The 23,518-nt window shown below is 51.0% G+C and overlaps 2 protein-coding genes across 3 annotated transcripts; both read right to left on the bottom strand.

The window, feature by feature from the left end:
- Nucleotides 1–307: 307 nt before the first annotated feature.
- Nucleotides 308–6,764, bottom strand: LOC118092052 (uncharacterized). Its single transcript, XM_060281072.2, has 3 exons — nucleotides 6,570–6,764; nucleotides 4,224–4,344; nucleotides 308–3,106 (listed from the first exon to the last, which is right to left on the bottom strand). Exons 1-3 carry the CDS (start codon nucleotides 6,762–6,764, stop codon nucleotides 1,866–1,868), a joined length of 1,557 nt encoding a protein of 518 aa, XP_060137055.2. The 3' UTR covers nucleotides 308–1,865.
- A 4,402-nt stretch (nucleotides 6,765–11,166) lies between these two features.
- LOC118092054 (uncharacterized) lies at nucleotides 11,167–23,518 on the bottom strand. Of its 2 annotated transcripts, none has more exons than XM_035129787.3 (4): nucleotides 20,226–23,518; nucleotides 17,498–17,618; nucleotides 16,720–16,836; nucleotides 11,167–13,401 (listed from the first exon to the last, which is right to left on the bottom strand). In XM_035129787.3, exons 1-4 carry the CDS (start codon nucleotides 20,229–20,231, stop codon nucleotides 12,125–12,127), a joined length of 1,521 nt encoding a protein of 506 aa, XP_034985678.2. In that variant the 5' UTR covers nucleotides 20,232–23,518; the 3' UTR covers nucleotides 11,167–12,124. The 2 variants fall into 2 exon arrangements, with proteins under 2 accessions (XP_034985678.2, XP_060136493.2); XM_060280510.2 differs by having other exon boundaries at nucleotides 11,167–13,398.

Below are 23,518 nucleotides of genomic sequence, written 5' to 3'. Positions count from 1 at the left end.
TATTTCTGCTAAGCTATGGGTTTTGAGCCACGCCTTACCCTAGCGCATACATGCTATACACTCGTCACCTGTGCAGTGCAAAATTCAGAGAAGGGTGAGTTTTTGAAGAGTTATGGCTGTGTCTTGGTGTGAGGGCTGGTTCAGAAAGAGCAGATCGAGTGGATTCACCTGCAAAGGCAAACAGAATTGAATTTCTCCCATGGTAGGCAAAGCCTTTTCCTGGTGCAGAGCGAAGAACTGTGGTCAGCTGTGATTCCTGCTGTGAGGGGATTCTTGCGACTACTCTAGAGTAACGACACTCCTCATGTTACTTTTCCATAACGTGTTTATTGGTGCTGCTATGTACAGTGAGGAAGGTGTAGAAACATGTCTTCTTACTCCGATGCAGAATCCGGAAGTGCCCCCCGGCGCGAACGTCCCCAACATAAAAGTCGCGGGACACTGAATCTCCTCCCCTTTCGTCTTTTACGTAATTCCGGAACCGGAGGAAAGGGTCTGCGTTCCATGTTTTCCCTCTCCCCCTTTTCCCCTTCTCTCTCCTCCCGCCTGTGGAGTCTGGGCTCTTTCCTCCTGCCTGAGCCCGGGCACTCTCTCTCCGTGTCCTGACTGCCCTCCCCTGAGCCTGTGCTTCCTTCGCTGCTCGGGGAGGGGCTGCTCTTGATGATAGGGGGAGGTACTCTGTACTCTCTCCCCCTTACATCTGCATTGCAGGGGGTTGGGCTAGATGACCCTCGAGGGTCCCTTCCAACTCGATGATCCGAATCGGAAAGAGCTGCCCAAATTTCTTGTCTCTTAGAACTGAGACGGGTTGGTGAGGTGGCCCACTTTCCAGGGCTCTCGTTTGGCAAGCAAGGAAGGGACCACGAGGGGAGCATTTACAATCCTGAGCACTGAGCCTCTCCCTGAAGGCTGAGCTCCTCCACACCGCAGTCTGGTGGTGCAGGGGTCAAGAGGGTTGGACACGGGCCTGGGTTCAAATCCCCACTGGGCCATGCAGCTCACGGGGGGGGGGACCTTCGGGGCCAGTCGCTGTCTCTCAGCCTACCTCCCAGGGTTGTTGTTGTTGGGACAAAATGGGGCATCTGCAGGAGAAAGGGGGACTGTGAACGCCGCCACGAGCTCTGACACTCTAGCCCAGCGTTTCTCCAACTTGGGTCCTCGGCGGTCGTTGGACTACAACTCCCATCATTCCTGACCACCGCCCCTGCTAGCTAGGGACGATGGGAGTTGTAGTCCCAAGTTTGAAAAGCACTGCTCTAACCACTAGGCCACACTGGATCCCTAGGTGTAGCTGCTCCTGCAATAACCAGTCGGTGCTGCAACAAAGCAGAACTGGGAAGCTGGGAAAAGGGAGGGCCTCGATTTTGATCGGGGGGGGGGGGGGGAGGAATGCTGACAAAAATTTCCAAAACGAAAAGGACAATGAGAAAGGGGTATTGCAGCGGGTTGGGATGGATGACCCTTTGGGCTCCTTCCAATTCTATGATGCCATGAAAGACGGGAGCCGCATTCCCTTGTCCACCCAACCTAGGAATCCTGCGCTGGCATCTTTGCAGCTGGAGCGTGTGTGCCAGGGCCCAGGTTGCCCTTCTTGAGAGCCAGTGTGGTGTAGTGGTTAAGAGCGGTGGACTCGTAATCTGGTGAACCGGATTCGCTTCCCTGCTCCTCCACATGCAGCTGCTGGGTGACCTTGGGCTAGTCACACTTCTCGGAAGTCTCTCAGCCCCACTCACCTCACAGAGTGTTTGTGGTGGGGGAGGAAGGGAAAGGAGAATGTTAGCCGCTTTGAGACTCCTTAGGGTAGTGATAAAGTGGGATATCAAATCCAAACTCTTCTCCTCTTCTTCCCTTTCTGCCATGTGCCCTCAGGGTCCGGGTGGGGCATCTGCCGCTCTCTCCCCGTCGGCCTGCGACTCAGCCGGGGGGCACGAGTGGCCGTCCAGTCCGGGCTGTGTGCCAGCCCCGTGGGCCACTGCTGCTGGGTGCGCCCTCCTCCTGTGGGCGGCCAGGCTGCGCATGCGCGGGAAGCTCTCCCCGCACTCGGTGCAGATGAGCTGGGCGGGGGCATCGTGCGCCCTCTGGTGGGAGAGCAGGGCCTTGCGCAGGCGGAAGCTCTCTCCGCATCGCCCACAGGAGAAGGGCTTCTCGCCCGTGTGGAGCCGCACGTGCAGCTTGAGGGTGATGCGGTCCTTGAAGCTGCGCGGGCACTCGGGGCAGCCGTAGGGGCGCTCGCCCGTGTGGACGCGCTCGTGGCTGAGCAGGTGGTGCTTCTGGGTGAAGCGCTTGCGGCAGAGCTGGCACGCGAAGGGCTTCTCGCCCGTGTGGACGCGCTGGTGGATCACGAGGTGGTGCTTGTGGCTGAAGATCTTGGCGCAGCACTGGCACGCGAACGGCTTGGCGCCCGTGTGGACGATGCGGTGCATCAGCACCCCTGCCCGGTCCTTGAAGGCCTTCCCGCACTCTGGGCAGGGGAAGGGGCGGTCCCCCGAGTGCCCCCGCTGGTGGGTCTGCAGGTGGTGCTTCTGGGTGAAGCGCTTCCCGCACTCGGAGCAGGGGAAGGGGCGCTCGCCCGTGTGCACCCGCTGGTGCGTCAGCAGGTGGTGCTTGTGGCTGAACAGTTTCCCGCAGTCGGCGCACGCCAGAGGCGGCTCCCCGGAGTGCGCCTTGCGCCGGTGCGTCAGCAGCAGCTTCTGCAGCCGGAAGGCGGCACCGCACTCGCCGCAGGAGAAGGGGCGCTCCCCGCCGTGCACCCGCAGGTGGGTGCCCAGGTGCTGCTGCTGGGTGAAGCGCCGCCCGCACTCGGGGCAGCCAAAGGGGCGCTCGCCGGTGTGGATGCGCTGGTGCGTCAAGCAAGCAGTTTTGCTCTTGAAGCACTTTCCACAGTCCGGGCAGCTTAGGGGGCATGGTGACGTCACTTCCCCCACGGGATCTCTTCCTCCTTCGGCGCCAGGCAGCCCCTGAGACAGGAGTCCCGCCCCACCCGCAGGCTTGCCAGCCATGTTGCTGCCGCTGTTTTGCTGCGGACGCGAGGTCTGGCCCTCAGGCTTCCAGTGCCCCGAGAAGAGCCCCTCCTCCCCTTCTTCATCCTTGACTCGCAGGTCGCACCCTGCAAAAGGAAAAGGGAGAAGTTGCAAAGCAGTCTTGCCAATCCAGTGACGTAGCAGAGGCAGGGCTGGGGGTGGGGGGAGGCCGTCACCCTGGGTTCGGTTTGGGGGGCACATTAATCACGATGCCCCATGAGCCCAGCAGCACTTTGTGCCCAGCCCTGTTGCGCCATGAATGTGCCCCTCAAAGCAGGGCCGTGTTGGCCAACAGGGCTCCCCACTGCACAGGCAGGCAAGCAGGCAGGCTGTGCGGGCTCCACTTGGCCCCGGGCACCAGCAAAGGATGCTCCGCCACTGTGCCAAGTTGAGTCTTTTCCACCATTGCTTATCAAGGCTCTCTCACCACTCTACAGGTAACAGGGAGGACAGCAGAAGGCCAAGTGGGGCCCCTCTATTCCTGCATCCTTTCCTCACCGTGGCCAACTAGATGCCCCAATGGGAGGAAGCCCACAAGCAGGATCCGAGTGCGGGAGCTGCCTCCCTGCATGTGGTTGCCAGCAGCTGTGAAAGCAGAGAATAGCCAGCATAGCTAGCAGCCACTGAGAGCCTGTGGCAGGGAGTTCCACAGCTTAACTCTGCGCTGTGTTAAGAAGGGCTTCACCAACCAGAACATCATAACTGTTGTTGTTGTTGTTGTCACTTTACTCACAATGACTCAAAGTGGCCTACAAAAACAGAAGCCACTAGAAGCATCATTTCTGCAGCAATCTGCTTTTGTTTCCAAAATAAATCTTCATGAAAAGCCATCTTCGCTGTAGTGCAAATTTACTCTCATCAAACACCTTTTTGTCTGACTCTCACATTTTTGCAAGCAATTTCCAGTAACGCAATGCATGACTAGTTTATGGCTTTCGCCGACATTTGCACCTTTATACACACAAACTGAGGCATTCTCGCACGTAAGAGACACTTGGAGAACTTTGTGTCGCAAAATTCAGAGGCGTGTGAATCGGGAAGGTGAGCTGTGCTTCGGTTTGCAGGCCAGTTTGAGAAGTGGGCAGGTCCCTGTTCAGATGCACGCAAAATTGAATTCCCCTTCTATTGCGGACGGTGACGCTCAGGTTTGCTTCCGTGTTCCCTGCGGCCAGTTAAGTGTCGCGAGGAAGCCATCAGCCTTACCCAGGGAGGTGAGCAGTTCGTAGTTCTCTCGCATGACGTCGCGGTGGAGCCGTCGCTGCCACGCCTGCAGCCCTGCCCACTCTTCCGGGGAGAAGGAGACCGTGACGTCCTTCAGCGTCACCTGCGATGACAGAGGAAGCCCAACTCAGCAAAGCATCCCTCCCCAAGACCTGGGGAATTGCCAACCCCAGTGATGGCGAACCTATGACATGCGTGTCAGACGAGACACGCAGAGCCCTCACTGCTGGCACGCGCCCCATCGGCCCATTCACGCTGTTGTTCCCTCCCCCATTTGTTCTCCCGCTCCTCCTCACGCTACAGCTTGTCTCCGATCCTTTGTTGTTGCTGCTGGTAGCCAGAGATTGGTTTTTTAACCCTTTCTGTGCTTTTTTCTGGCGCTTTGGCAGACGATGATTGGGTGTAACAGCGTTCATTTTTTAAGCCATTCTGTGCTGGGTTTTTTGGCACTTTGGCAGACTATGTCAGTGCTGCGTGTTAGTTCCAGCGAAGGTATTATTCGTCATTTAGTTCTGTTCTCTTCCCCCCTCCCAAAAAAGCAAAGCAACTTTTGCACCCCCCAAGAAACCTCCAAAACTTTGGTCAGCAGCTCCCCCAAAAAGCTCAACAACTCTGGGCACTTTGCAATAAATAAGGGGTTTTTGGTTTTGTTAAATAGTTTTTGGTTTATATATTACAGTTATACATTTTTGTTATTTAAACTATAAATATCATGAAATTATGGTTTTTTTCCTCGAAGTGACACACCACCCAAGTTATGATTGGTTTTTTGGCAAATTTTGACACACCAAGCTCAAAAGGTTGCCCATCATTGGCCAACCCAGTTACCTTATTAATTGACTACCTGCCCCCTCCCTGCCCTCACGTGGGCTCCAGTGTGGGTTATGGTAACTCCTTTGGGATGGAAGATAAGAGAGCAGAGCCGGATTTACGTCTAAGCTAAACAAGCTCTAGCTTAGGGCCCCACTCTCTTGAGGACACCCCCCCAAAAAAAAATTAAAGGAAAAAAAAAACTGGATGTACATTTCCAAAATATAAGTTAAAAATCAAATCAAATAAAACCTACATACGGCAACAGTGTTTTGTGTTGTGTAGGCTCCTATGATGTAAGTCATGGGCCCACAATCATTTTAAGTTAGAGCTTAATAATTTTTTAAAAAAGGTAAAGGGACCCCTGACCGTTAAGTCCAGTCGCAAACGACTCTGGGATTGCGACGCTCATCTCGCTTTACAGGCCGAGGGAGCCGGCGTTTATCTTAATGTTGCCAGCGTTTTCGAGTGTACACAGTTCCCCCCCCCCATATATTCAATAAACATTTTCCAATCTTCTTTAAACGTATGTTCCTCTTGTTCGCTTATTCTATAAATTCGCTTATGCAAGCTGTGCATATTCCATCAGTTTAAGTTGCCACTCTACTTTGGTTGGGGCCTCGCTCGTTTTCCATTTGGGGGCTAACAAAACACGGACTACGGTGGTGGCATATATAAATAACCAGTTTTGACATCTGGGAATTTCCATCTGAATTATCCCCAACGGAAAGGACTCTGGTTTTCTGGGGGAAAGTACTTCTAAATCCCCCCCCCCCAATTCATTATGGATTATTTTCCAATACTGTACTCTTTCCCCCTTTTACATGTCCAGAGCTATCTCGTGTTTTCATCTTGTGAACCGCTCCGAGATCTTTTGACCAAGGGCTGTATATAAATCGAATAAATAAAAAATAAATGAAGCGATGGTCTGGCTCTGAGAGGGAGTGACCATAGCTCAGTGGGGGAGCACCTGCTGGGCATGTAGAAGGACCCACAGCATCTCAGCATCTGTTTGCGTTTTTATTTTGCATTTTATGCCCTGAGATCTTCGGGTGAAGGGGCGGTACGGGAGCAGCTGCCCCCCCTAAATCAATACAAATCAGAGGTTCTGCCCCCCAACAAAACCTGCCCCCCTAACAAAAATCCTGGCTATGCCCATGGTGAAAGGCTATAATTTATGAATAAAATAAAAAATTGGGTTGGGAAAGGTCTGCTCTTCAACCCCGGCAGAGCTGCTGCCGGCCCGTGTCGACAATACTAAGCTACATAGACCATGGCCTGACTTGGTATATAAGGAGAGCTTTGGGGAGACGTCTCGCCTTGCGTGGGGCGACTCGCTTTCCCCGGCTCTTCCCCCTCTCCTTCCGGAGCCGGGGCCCTCCGCACGCGCGCAGAGGCACGCGCGTCTTTGTCCGCCGGCCAAAGCGGGCGCTTCCGCCGGGCCGGTCCCTTCTCTCGGTCCGGCCCGGGGATCCAGAGAAGGGCAAAGGGTGCGGGGACGAGGGGGAGGGGTCCTACCGGGCCGAGCATCTCCTCCTCGGGATGCGAAGCGCCCAGGCGAGCGGGCGCCTCCGGAGGCGGATCCGAGGTGCGCGGAGAGGCCGGCGAGAGCCACCCGCCGTCCGGCTCGTGAACCGGATCCGCTTCGGCCGGCGGAGGGAGGGACGGAGGAAGGCGAGAGGAGGCGCCCTCCGGCCAGGCTGGGCTGGGCATCCAGCGGGGAAGAAGGGGCTCCACAGGGTCCCCCGAAGCGCCTCCCTTGCAAGGAGCTGGAGAGCGAGGAGGTGCCCAAATACGCGCACCCGCCCTTCGCCTCGCCCGCCGCGCGCTCAGCTTGCAGGGCCAGCTCATGGGGGAGCTTAAAAAAATTTTTTTTGGGGGGTGGGCTTTTCCAGTTTCTCTGCCTTCGCACTGCCTCCTGCAGACCCTCCCCGGGTGGCCTAGCCGCGCAGGCTGCTGCGATCCTGAAGGCGCAGGGAGCAGAGGCGCATTTAGGGGAGCAGGGTGGGCGCAGAATGTGGGCTTCGCACAGAGAGAGCGAGGGCACCTGGAATTTGAAACCCCGAGATCCACCGCTGCAGGGAGGAAGCCTCCTTGAAATCCCGAGGCAAGTTGAATGTTGCAGGAAGGTTCAGGGCAGATAGAAAGAAGTCCTCAGCGCGGAGTTCAGCTGGGGAACTCACTGCCACAGGAAGCAGGGGGGCGGACACCAACTTAGACGGCTTTAGAAGAGGGTGGGGGCGATTCCAGTTGCTGGGAGCCACAGGAGTGGAGCGTTGAATCCTGCTTTCTGGTCCCCGGTCAGCCCCCAGTTGTGTTCTCCCCCGTTGTGAGAACAAGATGCTACTAGACTAGGTGTACTGCAAGCTCTTTCTATCCCAACGGGACTGACTTGAGAAGAAACAGGCATGGGATTGCGCAGTTCAGTTTCTAGATTGGTTTGCAAACACAGCAAACACCATTACTGGGCAACGTTAAAAGTGCAATCCTACAGTACGTTTCCAAGCACAATTCAAAGTGTTGGTGCTGACCTTGAAAGCCCTGAATGGCCTCGGCCCAGTATACCTGAAGGAGCGTCTCCACCCCCATCATTCAGCCCCCGGACACTGAGGTCCAGCACCGAGGGCCTTCTGGCGGTTCCCTCCCTGCGAGAAGCCAAGTTACAGGGAACCAGGCAGAGGGCCTTCTCGGTGGTGGCACCCACCCTGTGGAACGCCCTCCCACCAGGTGTCAAAAAGAAAAACAACTACGGGTACCAGACTTTTAGAAGGCATCTGCTCAGGTCAGACCTCACCTGGAGTACTGTGTCCAGTTCTGGGCACCACAGTTCAAGAAGGATACAGACAAGCTGGAAGGTGATTCTATGATCTATGATCTGAAGGCAGCCCTGTTTAGGGAAGCTTTTAATGTTTAATAGAATTTAAATTTCTGTTGGAAGCCACCCAGAGTGGCTGGGAAAACCCAGCCAGGTGGGCGGGGTATAAATAATATATTATTATTATTATTATTACTACTACTACTACTACTACACAGGTCAACTTACCTGTCCCGGGCTCAGTCTCCCACTAGGCTGGGAGAAACAGCAGCAGCCTGAAACCTTGGGGTAAGATATTCACTGCTATCCCTACTCAGAATACAACCTTTGAAGTTAACGGACACGACTCACTCAGGTTCATTAATCCCAAGGGGTCTGCTGTGAATAGGAGTAGCATTGAACACTGCTGCTGCCAGTCAGTGCAGGTAATACTAAGCTACATGGAACCATGGCCTGACTCGGCATAAGGACAGGTCTTGTTTGGGAAGGCCATAAATCAGTGGCAGACCATCTGCCCTGCCTGCAAAGGACCCAGGTGCCATAACCAGCTTCTCCTGGTAGAGGCTGGAAACGTCCCTCCTCTGAAATCCAGGAGCTGCTGCCAGTCAGTGTAGACAATATAGGACTAGCTATATCTCAGTATAAGGGAGCTTCCTGTGTTTTATGGTGGGCGTTGGGTTGCAGCCTAGGGAACTCAGAAAGTTCTTGCTCGTTTTATATACAGTACTGTATATTCCTGCGTATAAGACTACTTTTTAACCCAGGAAAATCTTCTCAAAAGTCGGGGGTCGTCTTATACACCGGGTCGTATTTCTTATATGGCGAGAATATCCCAAACTCTATATTTTAACTGGGAAAGTTGGGGGTCGTCTTATACGCCCAGTCGTCTTATACGCCAGAATATATGGTAAATGTTTATTTGAAACAGCTCCTTGTTGCACTTCAAATAATGTGCTCTGAATCCAGAAACTTCCATCGTTTCACTTAAAATACCACAAAAAGTGTTTCACGGCACCTTGAGAATTCTGACATTCTCTTTTTGTATATTGCTCGACTCTGAGATATATAGCTATACAATTTACGTTCTAGGAAATTTTATTGACTGCCACTGTTAGAATTTTTCTTGCTCTCCTTTAAGCCACTAACTTTACAAATAACAACGAATTAATAATAATAATAATAACAATAATAACAATAATAATAATAATAATAATAATAATAATAATAATAATAATAATTTATTATTTATACCCCGCCCATCTGGCCGGGTTCCCCCAGCCACTCTGGGCGGCCTCCAACAAAATATTAAAATACAGAAATTACAATTATTACAATCTACAGCAGTTTGAAGATCACCGTAATGTACTTGGAAGACAGAACGGTTGCATTGGGATACGTGAAGAGGTCGAAATGCAATCTCTTGCCAATGGGATCATTCTCGCCACCTGCCCTTTCCCCATTTCCTTTCCTTCTGACCTGGCTGCTTAACATTCCTGGCTCTCTGAAGGTGCCGTTAGCCTCTGACCTGGCATTTCCTGCAACAGACCAAGGCAGCTTCCCCTCTGGCATGTAAACACCAATTCACTTTCACATCTCCTGTCAGGACAGAGAAAAGGAAGCAACTCACGGAGCGCAGTTTCAAATGGTTTTTAATGTTGTTTTTAATGCTGTAACACACCCTGGGAACTTGGGGTGAAGAATGCGTAAACGATGCATTAATAATAATAGTTGAACTTGTGGAACTCCCTGCCACAGGAGGCAGTGGTGGCCACCAACCTAGATTTATCTTCCCCACTGTCTCTTAGCGCTGGTCTGGGGCGAAAACAGCCTGTTGGCTCTGTCAAGGAAGAATGGCTGCTAGCTGAGATGGCGAAATTGATGTTTCATATTAAGAGAAAAATCATTGTCGATATTTACTACTTCTTATGGAGCTTTTGTGTGAAAAAGAAAATCAACTTGTGAGATGAGATCAGGGTTTGAGGATTGAAGAAAACATCGGTTTATAGAATGCAGAATTGTTGGCGTGGATTTTTTGACTCATTTTGAAGTTCTCCTTTTTCTTTCCCCCTTTTCAGTTTGTTTTTGTTTAATTGGTTTGTCTCTGATATTCCAAGATACTGGGTATTTTGATATTGACATTTGCATATCTTTTTTCAAACTTGAGTAAAATCTATTGGGGGAGGGGAATTCTCCACCTCTGCTTGAACATAACTTCTAGAAACACAAGGAATTGGGGGGGGGGCAGGATAGAGAGACCCAGGTGGCGCTGTGGTTAAACCACTGAGCCTAGGGCTTGCTGATCAGAAGGTCAGCGGTTCGAATCCCTGTGACGGGGTGAGCTCCCGTTGCTTGGTCCCAGCTCCTGCCAACCTACGTGTTTCTCCTAAAATAAGACACGTCTTATATTTATTTTTCCTATAAAAAAACACATCGCGGCTTATTTTCGGGGATGTCTTATTTTTTTATTAAGCATGGTACAGCATTGTTACCGTAAGTATGGTACGGGGCTTTCTTGCGCCACCCGCTGAGCCCACTGCTGGGTCCCTGGGCTTGACGCGGTGTGGTGTGGTGCGGCTGGGGCTGCTGCCGGCTCCTGCCGGGTCCTGGGCTTTGTGCGCCGCCCGCTGAGCCCACTGCTGGGTCCCTGGGCTTGACGCGGCGCGGCGCGGCTGGGGCTGCTGCCGGCTCCTGCGGCTTTGCGCACCGCCCGCTGCCGGGTCCTGGGGCCCGTTCAGTCGGAGCTCGGCGCGTTGCTGTGCTGGGACTCCCGCTGGGCTGGGGCTAGGCGCGGCGTGCGCTGCTGCGTTTGCCGGCTCCCGCTGGGTCGGGTAGGTACCGGTACCCCCCAACGTGTCTTATTTTTGGGGGATGTCTTATTTTTTTTGCCTTTAAAAGATCGTGCCATGGCTTATTTTAGAGGCACGTCTTATTTTAGGAGAAACACGGTAGCAGTTCGAAAGCACATCAAAATGCAAGTAGACAAATAGGAACCGCTACAGTGGGAAGGTAAACGGCGTTTCCATGTGCTGCTCTGGTTTGCCAGAAGCGGCTTTGTCATGCTGGCCACATGACCTGGAAGCTATACGCCGGCTCCCTCGGCCAATAATGCGAGATGAGCGCGCAACCCCAGAGTTGGTCACGACTGGACCTAATGGTCAGGGGTCCCTTTACCTTTAGGATAGAGAGGGGTCTGGCCCACATAGAAGGATCATTAAAGGAAAAAAGGCCATGTCCCAGTTGGACATTCCCATGGGCCCTTTTCAGGCTGGGCCAGTGACTCAAGAGGGGGATGGCTCAAGAGGGGAGTAAATGACTATCAAACTTTTAAAAGCGGGAACCACCAGTCCAAATCCTGTTTTGTTGACTTACTTAAACTAAACAGGTGCAACTGCATTTTGAATACCTGCAACTGAGCATTTGTCTTTTGAATTTTATGGTGCTGTTATCTTCCACAGTGCGTCACGCAGACCGCTATGCTGAATAATGCTTTTTATAGGTGTATCCGCAGCAGCACAACCGGGCGTCTTCCTCTGCCCCAACTGCAACAAAACATGTCTCTCCTTCCTGCTTCGGTCTCTGCAGCCACTGCAGCTGCTGTAACTCTCCAATGGTTTAACTTCATCCCCAAAGGAGCAACTCCTGCATTGTCCCGGGGGGGGGGGGGTGGCCAAAAAGGTTTGGGAACCAAGCAGGTTGGCATGTTTTAATCTATCATGGAATTGTTGGACATAGCGGAATGGGGGCAGGAACCAGCTGGCGAACCCCCAAGGGAAGAAGGCTCAGAGCCTGGGGAGGGGGGGTGGGTGGGACAGTGATGAATGGGAAGGAGGAGGAGACTGGGAAGAGGAGGTGTCAGAAGGCAACAGGGCTTAGTGAGCGGGAAGAGTCTGTGGCAGAGAGGAGTCCAGACTCAGAGGCAGAAGCTGAAGAAGGAGAGGGAGGCTTAGAAGCAGAGATGGGTCAGGCTGGGGTCTCCTCCTGCTGTAACAAGCTTACCTCTGCCATGCTCTCCCAGAACCAGAAGAGGCATGAAAAGGGCAGGGGAGAGATAAGGCTTCTTGCAGGCGCCGTCTCCGATTGCTTGGGGAAAGCCCTGCGGTGACGGGGACTTTCGGTCTTGGGAACTAATCAGAGGGCACGACACGAGTTGCTTTCTTCATGAGGTGTGACTTGCTCAGTGTGATGTTCTGCTGTCAAAATGCAATGCTCCCTTCCAACAGGACACCAGGACTGGACTCTCAGTGGGAGCTCTCTCTCCTCACCTGTGGCTCCTTTGATGCAACAGGAGGGATTTCCGCTGCGGAAACTTCCTCCCGCAATGAGCACACCCAAAAGGCAACTTTTCAGGGGGGGCAGCTGCACGCAGAGAGGAGGGCTGCTTCCGACCCCCGCCTCTCCCGCCGGCGGATCTCGCCTCTGCCCGGGTCGGGCCGGTGTCCCCGGCGGACGAGGACTCTTCGCCGTGAGTCAGCAGATGGGCCCTCATGACCCGCTTGTCGCGGAAGCGCTTCTCGCACTTGGGGCAGGCGTGGGGCTTCTCCTTCGACAAGGCCTTCTGCAGGGCCCGGCCCGTGCCGTCGCTGGGCGGGAGGACCTGTCCCCGGTGCACCTTCAGGTGGCTGTTGAGGTGCTGCTTCTGCCGGCAGGCCTTGCCGCAGAACGGGCAGAGGTAGGGGCGCTCGCCGGTGTGCATCCGGTTGTGGATGCTGAGCGTCGCCCGGTCCCGGAAGGTCTTCCCGCACTCGGCGCACGAGTAGGGCCGTTCCCCGGTGTGCAGGCGGAGGTGCTTGAGCAGGTGCTGCTTGTAGGCGAAGCGGCGCCCGCAGGCCTCGCACGAGAAGCACTTCTCGCCCGTGTGGACAAGCTGGTGGATGCGGAGGCCGCGCTCCTGCACGAAGGTCTTCCCGCACTCCGGGCACGAGTAGGGGCGCTCGGTGGCGTGGCAGTCCATGTGCGCCGCCAGGATCTGCTTCAGGCGGAAGCGGCTCCCGCACAGGGCGCAGGCGAAGGGGCGCTCGGTGGAGTGTGTCCCCCAGTGCTTGCGGAGGCTCTGCGGCGTGCCAAAGCCCTTCCCACACTGGTCACACACGTGGGGCTTCTGGGGGTCCGGCGGGCGCTCCAGGTGGCTCAGCAGCTGCAGCTTGGCGGCCAGGCGCTTCTTGCCCCCGCAGGCGGCCTCCACGGGGGGAGGCGGGCTCCTTTTGGGGCGCAGGTGGGTCTTGATGTGCCGCTTCAGGTCCCCCCGCGAGGGGAAGCCCTTGGGGCACAGGTGGCACCTGAAGGGCCGCTCCCCGGTGTGCGTCCGGATGTGGATGGCCATCGCCACGTTGCTCAGGAAGCTCTTGCCGCACTCGGGGCACTTGGGAGGTTTCATCTTCAGCGTCAACTTTGGGGCGCCCTCGTCCTTGGGGGGCACAATCGCCGCCTGCTTCTCCGTTTCTGAAGACGGGACCTTCTTCCTTCGCCCACGCCGCCGGCGGGTGGGGGCTGCTCTTTCGAGGTCTTCATCGTCTGCCATCCTGATGCAATCTCCTGCTGAGAAGAAAGGAAAGGGAGACACATACAGGTGAAACTTGGAAAATCAGAATATCGTCCAAAAGTGCATTTATTTCAGTAATGCAACTTCTCATTTTTATTTTCACAAATGCTTTCTTTAGGAAATTCCACAGTAATAAAACAAAGTGTTACCGTGTTTCTCATATTATAAGACATGTCTTATATTTATTTTTTCCTCAAAAAAACACACTATGGCTTATTTTCAAGGGATGTCTTATTTTTTTCCTCCTCCTCCTGCCATGGCCGGCATTGCTGCTGCACCTATCACTATGTCTTATTTTCGGGGTATGGCTTATATTCCTTGAATGCTTAAAAATCCTGCTATGGCTTATTTTATGGGTATGTCTTAAAATATGAGAAACAGGGTACAACAATACAAAAATAAACATCACTATTAAAGGTAAAGGGACCCCTGACCATTAGGTCCAGTCGTGACCGACTCTGGGGTTGCGCGCTCATCTCACATTATTGGCCGAGGGAGCCGGCGTATAGCTTCCAGGTCATGTGGCCAGCATGACTAAGCCGCTTCTGGCGAACCAGAGCAGCACACGGAAACGCCGCTTAGCTTCCCGCCGGAGAGGTTCCTATTTATCTACTTGCACTTTGATGTGCTTTCAAACTGCTAGGTTGGCAGGAGCTGGGACCGAGCAACGGGAGCTCACCCCGTCACAGGGATTCGAACCACCGACCTTCTGATCAGCAAGCCCTAGGCTCAGGGGTTTAACCCACAGCACCACCTGGGTCCACATCGCTATTACATTTCATTAATTACATTCCATTTATAATTGACCCGCCTAACGACAAATAATTACAATTGCCACATATGAAGGCTTGACATATCTTGCTTTGCATGTCATGCATCTATCTCCTATATTGGTTTCACCTTTTAAATTGCGTTACTGAAATAACTGCACTTTTTGACGATATTCTAATTTTCCGAGTTTCACCTGCCGGCAGGACGGAGAGGCGCTTTATCGACGGTTGCGTTCGCCTCCCGACTTTCCAAAGGTTTGACAGAGAATAGAGCTGAACCATAAGGGAGTACAAGAGAAATAATCTGGCCGTAGACCAGAAGATAGAATCACCAGATAGCGTCACACAAACTCCCAGGTTCAGTACCTCTGCAGGTACCTTCAGTAGGAGGTGGCGGCAGAAAGGTGAGAAGGGAGAGGGGGGTCCGCTCTGTATCAAAACCTGCACAAGAGGAGGAAATGCTTGCTAGTACTACTACGGCCTCATCTTCGCCTGTCAGTTCTGCGCAATCAGTGGCTAAAAAGGTGCAACCAGCCAGTAATACTAGAAGTCCTGTGTACATATTTTCATCTCCAATTGCGAAATCAACAGAATCATAGAATCGTAGAGTTGGAAGAGCCATCCAGTCCAACCCCCTGCCAAGCAGGAAACACCACCAAAGCATTCCTCACAGATGGCTGTCAAGCCTCCGCTTAAAGACCTCCAAAGAAGGAGACTCCACCCCACTCCTTGGCAGCAAATTCCACTGCCGAACAGCTCTTACTGTCAGGAAGTTCTTCCTAATCTTTAGGTGGAATCTTCTTTCTTGTAGTTTGAATCCATTGCTCTGTGTCCGCTTCTCTGGAGCAGCAGAAAACAACCTTTCACCCTCGTCTATATGAGTGCAAAACCATCTGATCCTTCAGAATTATTATTATTAATTATTATTATTATTTATACCCTGCCCATCTGGCTGGGTTTCCCCCGCCACTCTGGGCGGCTTCCAACAAAAACAAAAATACATTAAAATATCACAGATTAAAAACTTCCCTAAACAGGGCTGCCTTTAGGTGTTTTCTAAATGTCAAGTAGTTGTTCATCTCCCTGACCTCCAATGGAAGGGCTTTCCACAGGGCGGGTGCCACCACCGAGAAGGCCCTCTGCCTGGTTCCCTGTAGCTTTGCTTCCCGCAGTGAGGGAACTGCCAGAAGGCCCTCAGCGCTGGACCTCAGTGTCCGGGCAGAACGGTGGGGGTGGAGACGTTCCTTCAGGTATATAGGAATGAGGCCGTTTAGGGCTTTCAAGGTCAGCAGCAACACTTTGAATTGTGCTCGGAAACGTACTGGGAGCCAATGTAGATCTTTCAAGACCGGTGTTATGTGGTCTCGGCGGCCGCTCCCAGTCACCAGTCTAGCTGCCACATTCTGGATTAATTGCAGTTTCCGGGTCACCTTCAAAGGTAGCCCCAGTAGAGCGCATTGCAGTAGTCCAAGAGGGAGATAACCAGAGCATGCACCACTCTGGCGAGACAGTCTGCAGGCAGGTAGGGTCTCAGCCTGTGTACCAGATGGAGCTGGTAGACAGCCCCCCTGGACATAGAATTAACCTGTGCCTCCATGGACAGCTGTGAGTCCAAAATGACTCCTAGGCTGCACACCTGGTCCTTCAGGGGCACAGTTACCCCATTCAAGACCAGGGAGTCCCTCACACCTGCCCACCCCGTCCCCCCAAAACAGTACTTCTGTCTTGTCAGGATTCAACCTCAATCTGTTAGCCGCCATCCACCAACCCAAGGGCACCCCAGTATTGCTTCTGCGTAATGCAGCGGTCAATAGCGTCAAAGCCAGAACGTGTGTATGATGGTCCCTTTAAGCCTGCAAAGATTCTGAAAGATGGGAGTGTGCTGGATATTTTAAAGACTTTCCCGCAAGGCGTGCCCTCCCGTGTTGGTGTCTCAACAACAACCCTGCGAGGTAGGCTGGGATGAGAGCCCCACCATCGCGGCCTGGGCTAGGGGAAGTGGCGGGGCCCTTTGCAACACCTCCTCTTTCCCTCCCCAAAAGGAGAACCCCCCCATCGTCCCACTTGGCAGCGTGCAACTCTCATGAACCTTTGCGGAAACAGAGGAAGTCGCCTCGGACCAACCCGGATCTATTGGGCCACCTAGGGATGTTTACACCGGCCGGCGGCAGCTCCTTCCCCTAAAAATAAAACAATATTCTAGTCCTCATGGTTCTGGAAAAGGGTCTGATTGACAATTTGGCTCAGGAAGTCGCCTTCTGCTATATCAGATCTATTGGCCTGCCTAGCTCAATGATGTCTGCACTGACTGGCAGCAGTTTTCCAGCAGGGCTGTCTCCCAATCCCACCTGGAGATCTCAAGGGCTGGACCAGCTAATCTTCTGCCTGAAAAGCTTGTGCTCCAGCACTGAGCTATACGGTTAAGTCCTCCTGGCTGCAAAGATCCTGCAGGGTGAATTTGAGGCCGGAGGCCAACCTCAAAGGGCTGTTGTGCAGCTTTCAAAAAGAGAGTGGGGGAACCAGAATGCAACATGGACCACTGACCTAGCCACTGGCCCGAAGGGTCTCTCCACTGGGGCGGCTTCCAAAACTCTCCGATGCACAGCTCAGCCTCCTCCCGTTCGATTTTGCTGATGATTTCCGGTTTCACAGACAAGTGGCCTGCGTGGGAGAGAGAGACATTTTCATTTTATTTCAGCAGTATTTCTGATGGCTGCTTAACAGAACCTCCACAGCCAGGGGCAGTCTATCTCTCAGTCTTAGGTGCTGTGAAAATACCATGAATTTTGTGCTCCGTTTGCAGCTGGGCACGTTCCGTGAGAAGGAAGAACTCTCAGAGCCTGGGTGAAAATGCCCCTTGATCTGTTCTATTAGGCAAAACGATACTTGCGGAGAAATTTCATGGACCCTTTTTCAGATTACCTGAGTCAAATGAAATTGCAGGCAGGTCTGGAAATCTCAGCAAAGGAATGAGAATGATAAAGGAATGTAAAGTAGAATATATGTAATAGAAATTAGTAGCAGAGAATTTAAGGCAGTAGAGAAAAGGATTTGAACAGAAACATCACGGCAAGTAAGGATTAAAAAGACAAAATGCTAAGGGGTTATTGTATTGTAAACTGAACTGAATTTGTTAAATTGTCTGTAAATCAATTTTTTAAAATATGATAAAGAAAGGGAAATTCATGGAGGACGATGGGCCTCTCCATCAAACAGCAGCCATGAGAGCTAAGTTGAGCCTCCACAGGCAGAAGCAGTCTACCTCTGAGTAACTAATGGGCTCTGCAAATGAAAAAAGAGCGGCAGGTGGCGTTATATTTACCCACGGAAAGGACTGCCTCGTAGTTTTCCACCATCACGCCCCGGTAGAGTTCCTTCTGCCATGGAATTAATTCCGCCCACTCTTCCCGGCAGAAGTAGACGGCCACGTCCTCGAAGGTCACCTGCAGAAACGAGGACGTAGAATCGTGGGAAGGGAACCCCAAAGGCCATCCAGTCCATCCCCCGGAAATGCAGGAAGTCACAAGCTGTGATGGAAGCCAACATCCCTCTTGCAACACAGCCCTCCTCACCCCAAAAACAAACCCTACGACCGCCTCAGATTTTCTGGAATATGGCATTAATGTAATTTAATTTAATTTAGTGTATTTTTAATCTTTGTTGGAAGCTGCCCAGAGAGGCTGGGGAAACCCAGCCAGATGGGCAAGGTACAAATAATAAATTTATTATTATTATTATTATTATTATTATTATTATTATTATTATTATTATTATTATTATACCGATGGTACCTAACCACGGCCAAATTGGCCAAGATGTATAAGAACAGTTCAGAGGTTTGTTGGAGGTGTAAAAATGGGGTAGGTATATTTATGCCAATGTGGTGGGAGTGTAAGAGAAGAAGAGAATTTTGGGAAACATATATGATGAACTTAAAAAGATATTTAAATTCTCATTTACAAAAAAAAAACAACACCCGGACGCCTTCCTATTAGGAATCATGTCCACGGAAATTAAGAGAAATTTTAGACCACTTTTCATGTACGCAACCACAGCGGCTAGGATTTTAATAGCGAAGAACTGGAAAAGTGATGTAATCCCCACAAAAACCGACTGGCAAGCAAAAATGATAGAATATTTACAACTCGCAAGGATGACAAGGAGATTAAGAGGAAACTCAGTACAGGAAGTTAATGAAGAATGGATAATGTTTAAAGAATACCTTAAAAACTATTGTGGCAAAGGTAAACTGGCAGACTTAGAATGAATCTTGAAATACAAAGAAAGTGAATAACAGGGTTTTTTTTAAAAAAAAGAAAGAAATTGGAAAGTTATAAAATAATAACGAACCGTGTACAGATTAACAAAATGTAAAATAGTACATTGAGAAAAATCGGAAGTTAGTGTCGAAGGTGTGTTTATGTTTTAATGTGGGTAATATATATTGTCTGTATTATGAGTATTGTCTAAGTTAAAGTTATGAGTTATGTGTTAATTGATGTTAAATGAAGATGATTTTTTTAAAAGACAAATCTGGATGAAATTACTATTACTAATATTCTTATTATTTATTAGTATTATTATTAATTGCCTTTCTGCAAAGAGCTGGAAGTGGCTCTCCCCCTCCTCATTCAATCCCTACAACAAACCTGTAGCACTGGGAGTGTCTGACCAGGATCTGGGAGAGACCAGGGTTCGAATCCTCACTCAGCCACGAAGCTCACTGGGTGTGCCACCAATGCGCCACTCACGGCGTCTCAGCCCAAACTACCTCACAGGGTTGTTGCAAAGATAAAACAAGGAGGGGAGAGAACCATGTAGGCCCCAACTTGAGTGCCTTCCCAAAAAAAAGTGGGATAAAAATGCAAGAAATAAATTAAATTCCAAAGAAATTTGGTGCAAGATTTTCGGGATTGCCTTTTGACAGCAACGGCAAGTATGACTGAGGCAGCTACTGTCCCAAATGTTACTGATTATTTTCGGCAATACCAATGGAAATGTGTTGTCAAAAGGACATATTATCTTGGCGGCACGAATAGCAATTGCAGCTCAGTGGAAAGCAGCCCAAAATTTTACACCAAACGCTTAAGGCTGCTCACTCTGGAATAGAGCTGTCATGGAGAAAATGACAAATAATCTGAGATTTCGACCAGGACTAGAACCTCCTTTTTTATATGATTCTACCTTCCTTGAGTTTAGGGCATTCATAGCTTTGCTATTCTAACCCCTGCCCCAATAATAATAATAATAATAATAATAATAATAATAATAATATTTATACCCCATCCATCTGGCTGGGTTCCACCAGCCACTCTGGGCGGCTTCCAGCAAAAGATTAAAATACAATAACGCATCAAATATTAAAAACCTCCCTAAACAGGGCTGCCTTCAGATGTCTTCCAAAAGTCAGAGAGTTGTTTATTTCCTTGACATCTGATGGGAGGGCGTTCCACAGGGCGGGCGCCACATTCTGCTTGCCTCTTTGTATAATTTTGTTCATCCTTTACTTTCTGTCTGTTGCAATGACTCTTCGATCTGCTGCGGATACGTTGCAAAATGAAAATTTATAAACCATCATCATCATCATCAGGGCTTCCTTTCAACCAGAACTCGGTTCCAGCCCCTCTTCTAAGAGAACGAGGGAGGTGTTCATGGTGAGCTCAGAAACCAATTTTTCTAGAAAAACCGATGGTGATGATGATGATTTTTAGAGAGCAGCTGGCGGCTAGGATCCGCAACCTTGAGTGAGCTGCTGGACCACTCATGCCCGGGGCCAAGTTGCCGCTGCTCTGAGTTCGAATCCCGACATGTTTTCTCCACCAGCAGCGATCTCTCTCCCTTTTTCCTCTCTTGGAGGGCGCGGGCGGCCCCCGGCAACGCCTAGCAAAAAGGCGATGCGGGCCGGAGCTTTACGCGCGCCTCCATGGCGCCCGGCCCGCGCAGGGGAACAAAGGGCCAGGCGGCAGCGGCGAGGGGGAAAGGGAGCCCGGCCTGCTCGGGGCAGGCAGGCAGGCAGGCGGTGCATTGCAAAAAGGCAGAGGCGCTTTTACCTCCATCCTGGAGCAAGTAGCTTCCGCGGCAAGGGGCGCAGCAGCAGCAGCAGTCCAGGCTTATCCTCCGGGTCAGTTGGCAACCTGGCTGCAGAGGCGAAGCTGCCAAGTGTGCAAGAAAAGCCTTTCTTCCTTGCAACGCGGCTCCTCCCTTCCCCGACGTCACAGAGCGGCGGAAGGCACAGGAGCAGCCAGTGCGTTTTCTTCGGGTGCGTTGGCAACCCGGCTGCAAAGCGCCTGGCCTTTCTTGCAAAAAAACACACCAAAGCTTCTTTCTTCCCTTTTTGTGCAACGCGGCTCCTCCCTTCCCCGACGTCACACAGGGCATCGGGAGGCACAAGAGCAGCCGAGGGCGGGGCTTCCTTCGGGTCAGTTGGCAACCCGGCTGCAAAGCCCAAGACCCGGTCCGTCCAACTGCTTCTTCGCCTTCCCGGCTTGCAAAACGTCGCTCTCCTTTTTGTTTTGCAACGCGGCTCCTCCCTCCAGCTTCCCAGTGCAAATCCCAGATTTACGGGGTTGGAGACGACGTGGCCCCCCCTTTTTTTTTGCAACTCCCTGGGATTTGCAAATCCCTAATTTTGGAATTCTGGTGCTGGAGGAGACTCTTGAGAGTCCCGTGGACTGCAAGAAGATAAAACCCTACCTATCCATTCTTTTTTTATTATTTAAAAAATAGATCTTTATTAATTTCTTTCTTTAAAAACCATTACATCTCTCTATATGTACAATCCACACCTTTGTGATAACTTCCAATTATTCTCTCTGTAATCTATATATTAACCTTATCTTATCGCACAATTCTGAACTTCTGTTTACATTTTTTCTTTCAAGTTTAAATCAGGTTCAGCTTTAGTCTGCAGTTAGGATTCCGGATATAGTTTCTTAACTGTTACAACATTTATTGGTGATGTCAACAAGGGGATCCTGGGTTCCAAAATTCCTTTCTATTTTACCCATATCAGGTATAATGATTTTCTTACTAAGTGGTTCAGGAAACCCTTGTGGACTTTAACCTTATCGTAAAGTAGGTAAAAGTGCCAGCCAAATCGATTTCCCACACCTTCCAGATCTAATATTTCTGGATTTTTCTGAGTTACCCATTCCTTTAACTAGGCCCGCTGCCGCATGGTACAACTCTCAATTTGGGAGAGCAAATCCCCCCTCTCTTTCCTGTCTGTTAGCAGCTGGTACTTTATTCTTGGACTCTTACCGTTCCATATAAACTTTGTTATGTCCTTTTCCCATTCAGTAAAGCATTTTACGCCCCCCAAGATTGGTATAGTTTGGAACAGAAACATCAACTTAGGAAGTAGGTTCATTTTTACAACTGATACTCTGCCCCAAAGTGATAGATGTAATTTATTCCATACTTCCATCTCCTTTTAAATTTCTTTCCATATTTTCTTATAGTTATTGTCATACAGATTTAAGCTTTTAGGTGTTATCCAGATTTCTAGATACTTTACCTTTTTTATTATTTCTAGGCCTGTCAATTGATGTAACTCTTCCTTCTCTTTCTTATCCATTCAATTTCATTTTTAAACTTCCAAGCGTCCTTCATATCCAGGCTTTTTTGTCATATTGAAAAATGTTTGAGGTAATTTCCCTTTCCTTTTGTCTTTTCCTTTCCCTGTTCTGTCCATTTTTGGGTCACACACTCCATTTAAGCCTCCCATCAGTAGCATTTTACCCTCCACGTACTCCATCATTTTAGTTTCCGCTTTTTAAAATTATGGTGCTGGAGGAGACTCTTGAGAGTCCCATGGACTGCAAGAAGATCAAACCTATCCATTCTGAAGGAAATCAGCCCTGAGTGCTCACTGGAAGGACAGATCCTGAAGCTGAGGCTCCAAGACTTTGGCCACCTCATGAGAAGAGAAGAATCCTTGGAAAAGACCCTGATGTTGGGAAAGATTGAGGGCACTAGGAGAAGGGGACGACAGAGGATGAGATGGTTGGACAGTGTTCTCGAAGCCACCAACATGAGTTTGACCAAACTGCGGGAGGCAGTGCAAGACAGGAGTGCCTGGCGTGCTATGGTCCATGGGGTCACGAAGAGTCGGACACGACTAAACGACTAAATAACAAGAAGAAGAATTTTGGGATCACCACCCTCTTGGTCCCATCAATGCACCATTGGTGCCCCCTACCCTGTGAAAAGCATCTTTCCATTCAAATTGGTAGCAATCAATCCAGGGCCAGATTTAGGTTTGATGAGGCCCTAAGCCAGGCGTCAGCAAACTTTTTCAGCAGGGGGCCAGTCCAAATCCCTCAGACCTTGTGGAGGGCCGGGCTATATTGGGGGGGGGGTGAACAAATTCCTATGCCCCACAAATAACCCAGAGATGCATTTTAAATAAAAGGACACATTCTACTCATGTAAAAAAAAACACTGATTCCCGGACCGTCTGTGGGCCGGATTTAGAAGGTGATTGGGCCAGATCCGGCCCCTGGGCCTTAGTTTGCCTACCCATGCCCTAAGCTACTGGAGGTAATGCAGCCCTTTATATGTCCAGCTGTCCTTTGTCAACAACAAATTGTCGCTGTTTTTGGTGCTGAATATATGCTATGTTTTTGGTGCTGAATACTGTATATGCTATAAAGGTAAAGGGACCCCTGACCATTAGGTCCAGTCGTGACCGACTCTGGGGTTGCGCGCTCATCTCGCATTATTGGCCGAGGGAGCCAGCGTATAGCTTCCGGGTCATGTGGCCAGCATGACAGCCGCTTCTGGCAAACCAGAGCAGCACATGGAAACGCCGTTTACCTTCCCGCTATAGTGGTTCCTATTTATCTACTTGCATTTTGACATGCTTTCGAACTGCTAGGTTGGCAGGAGCTGGGACCAAGCAATGGGAGCTCACCCAGTCACAGGGATTCGAACCGCCGACCTTCTGATCAGCAAGCCCTAGGCTCAGTGGTTTAGCCCACAGCGCCACCTGGGTCCCAATATATGCTATAGCAGGGGTTGGCAACCTGCGGCCCATGGGCCACAAGCAGCCCACGGGGGGTCCTTGAACCGGCCCACGAGCCGCCCGCGAACCGAGCCGCCAGCTTGGCGAGTCCCTGCGTGCTGAGCTAAACCAGCACAGCACGGGGACTCGCTTCTGCAGCACTGGAAATTGTGTCTGCGCAGACGCTGGAAATAGCGGACAGGCGCATTCATGCACATGCGCGGTCCTGCCCACGGAGGGATTTCCACTGGAGTGAACCAGCCCAGGCGAGGTAAACCTTGCAGACCCCTGTGCTATAGGCTCATTTATGGACCTAATAGGTATCTAAAGCCATTTGCA

This window comes from Zootoca vivipara, chromosome 11 (genome assembly GCF_965207765.1).
Source record: "Zootoca vivipara chromosome 11, rZooViv2.hap1.1, whole genome shotgun sequence".
In the NCBI taxonomy this organism is placed as follows: Eukaryota; Metazoa; Chordata; class Lepidosauria; order Squamata; family Lacertidae; genus Zootoca; species Zootoca vivipara.
Note: the sequence above shows the minus strand (reverse complement) of the source record. Positions and strands in the feature narration are given on the sequence as shown.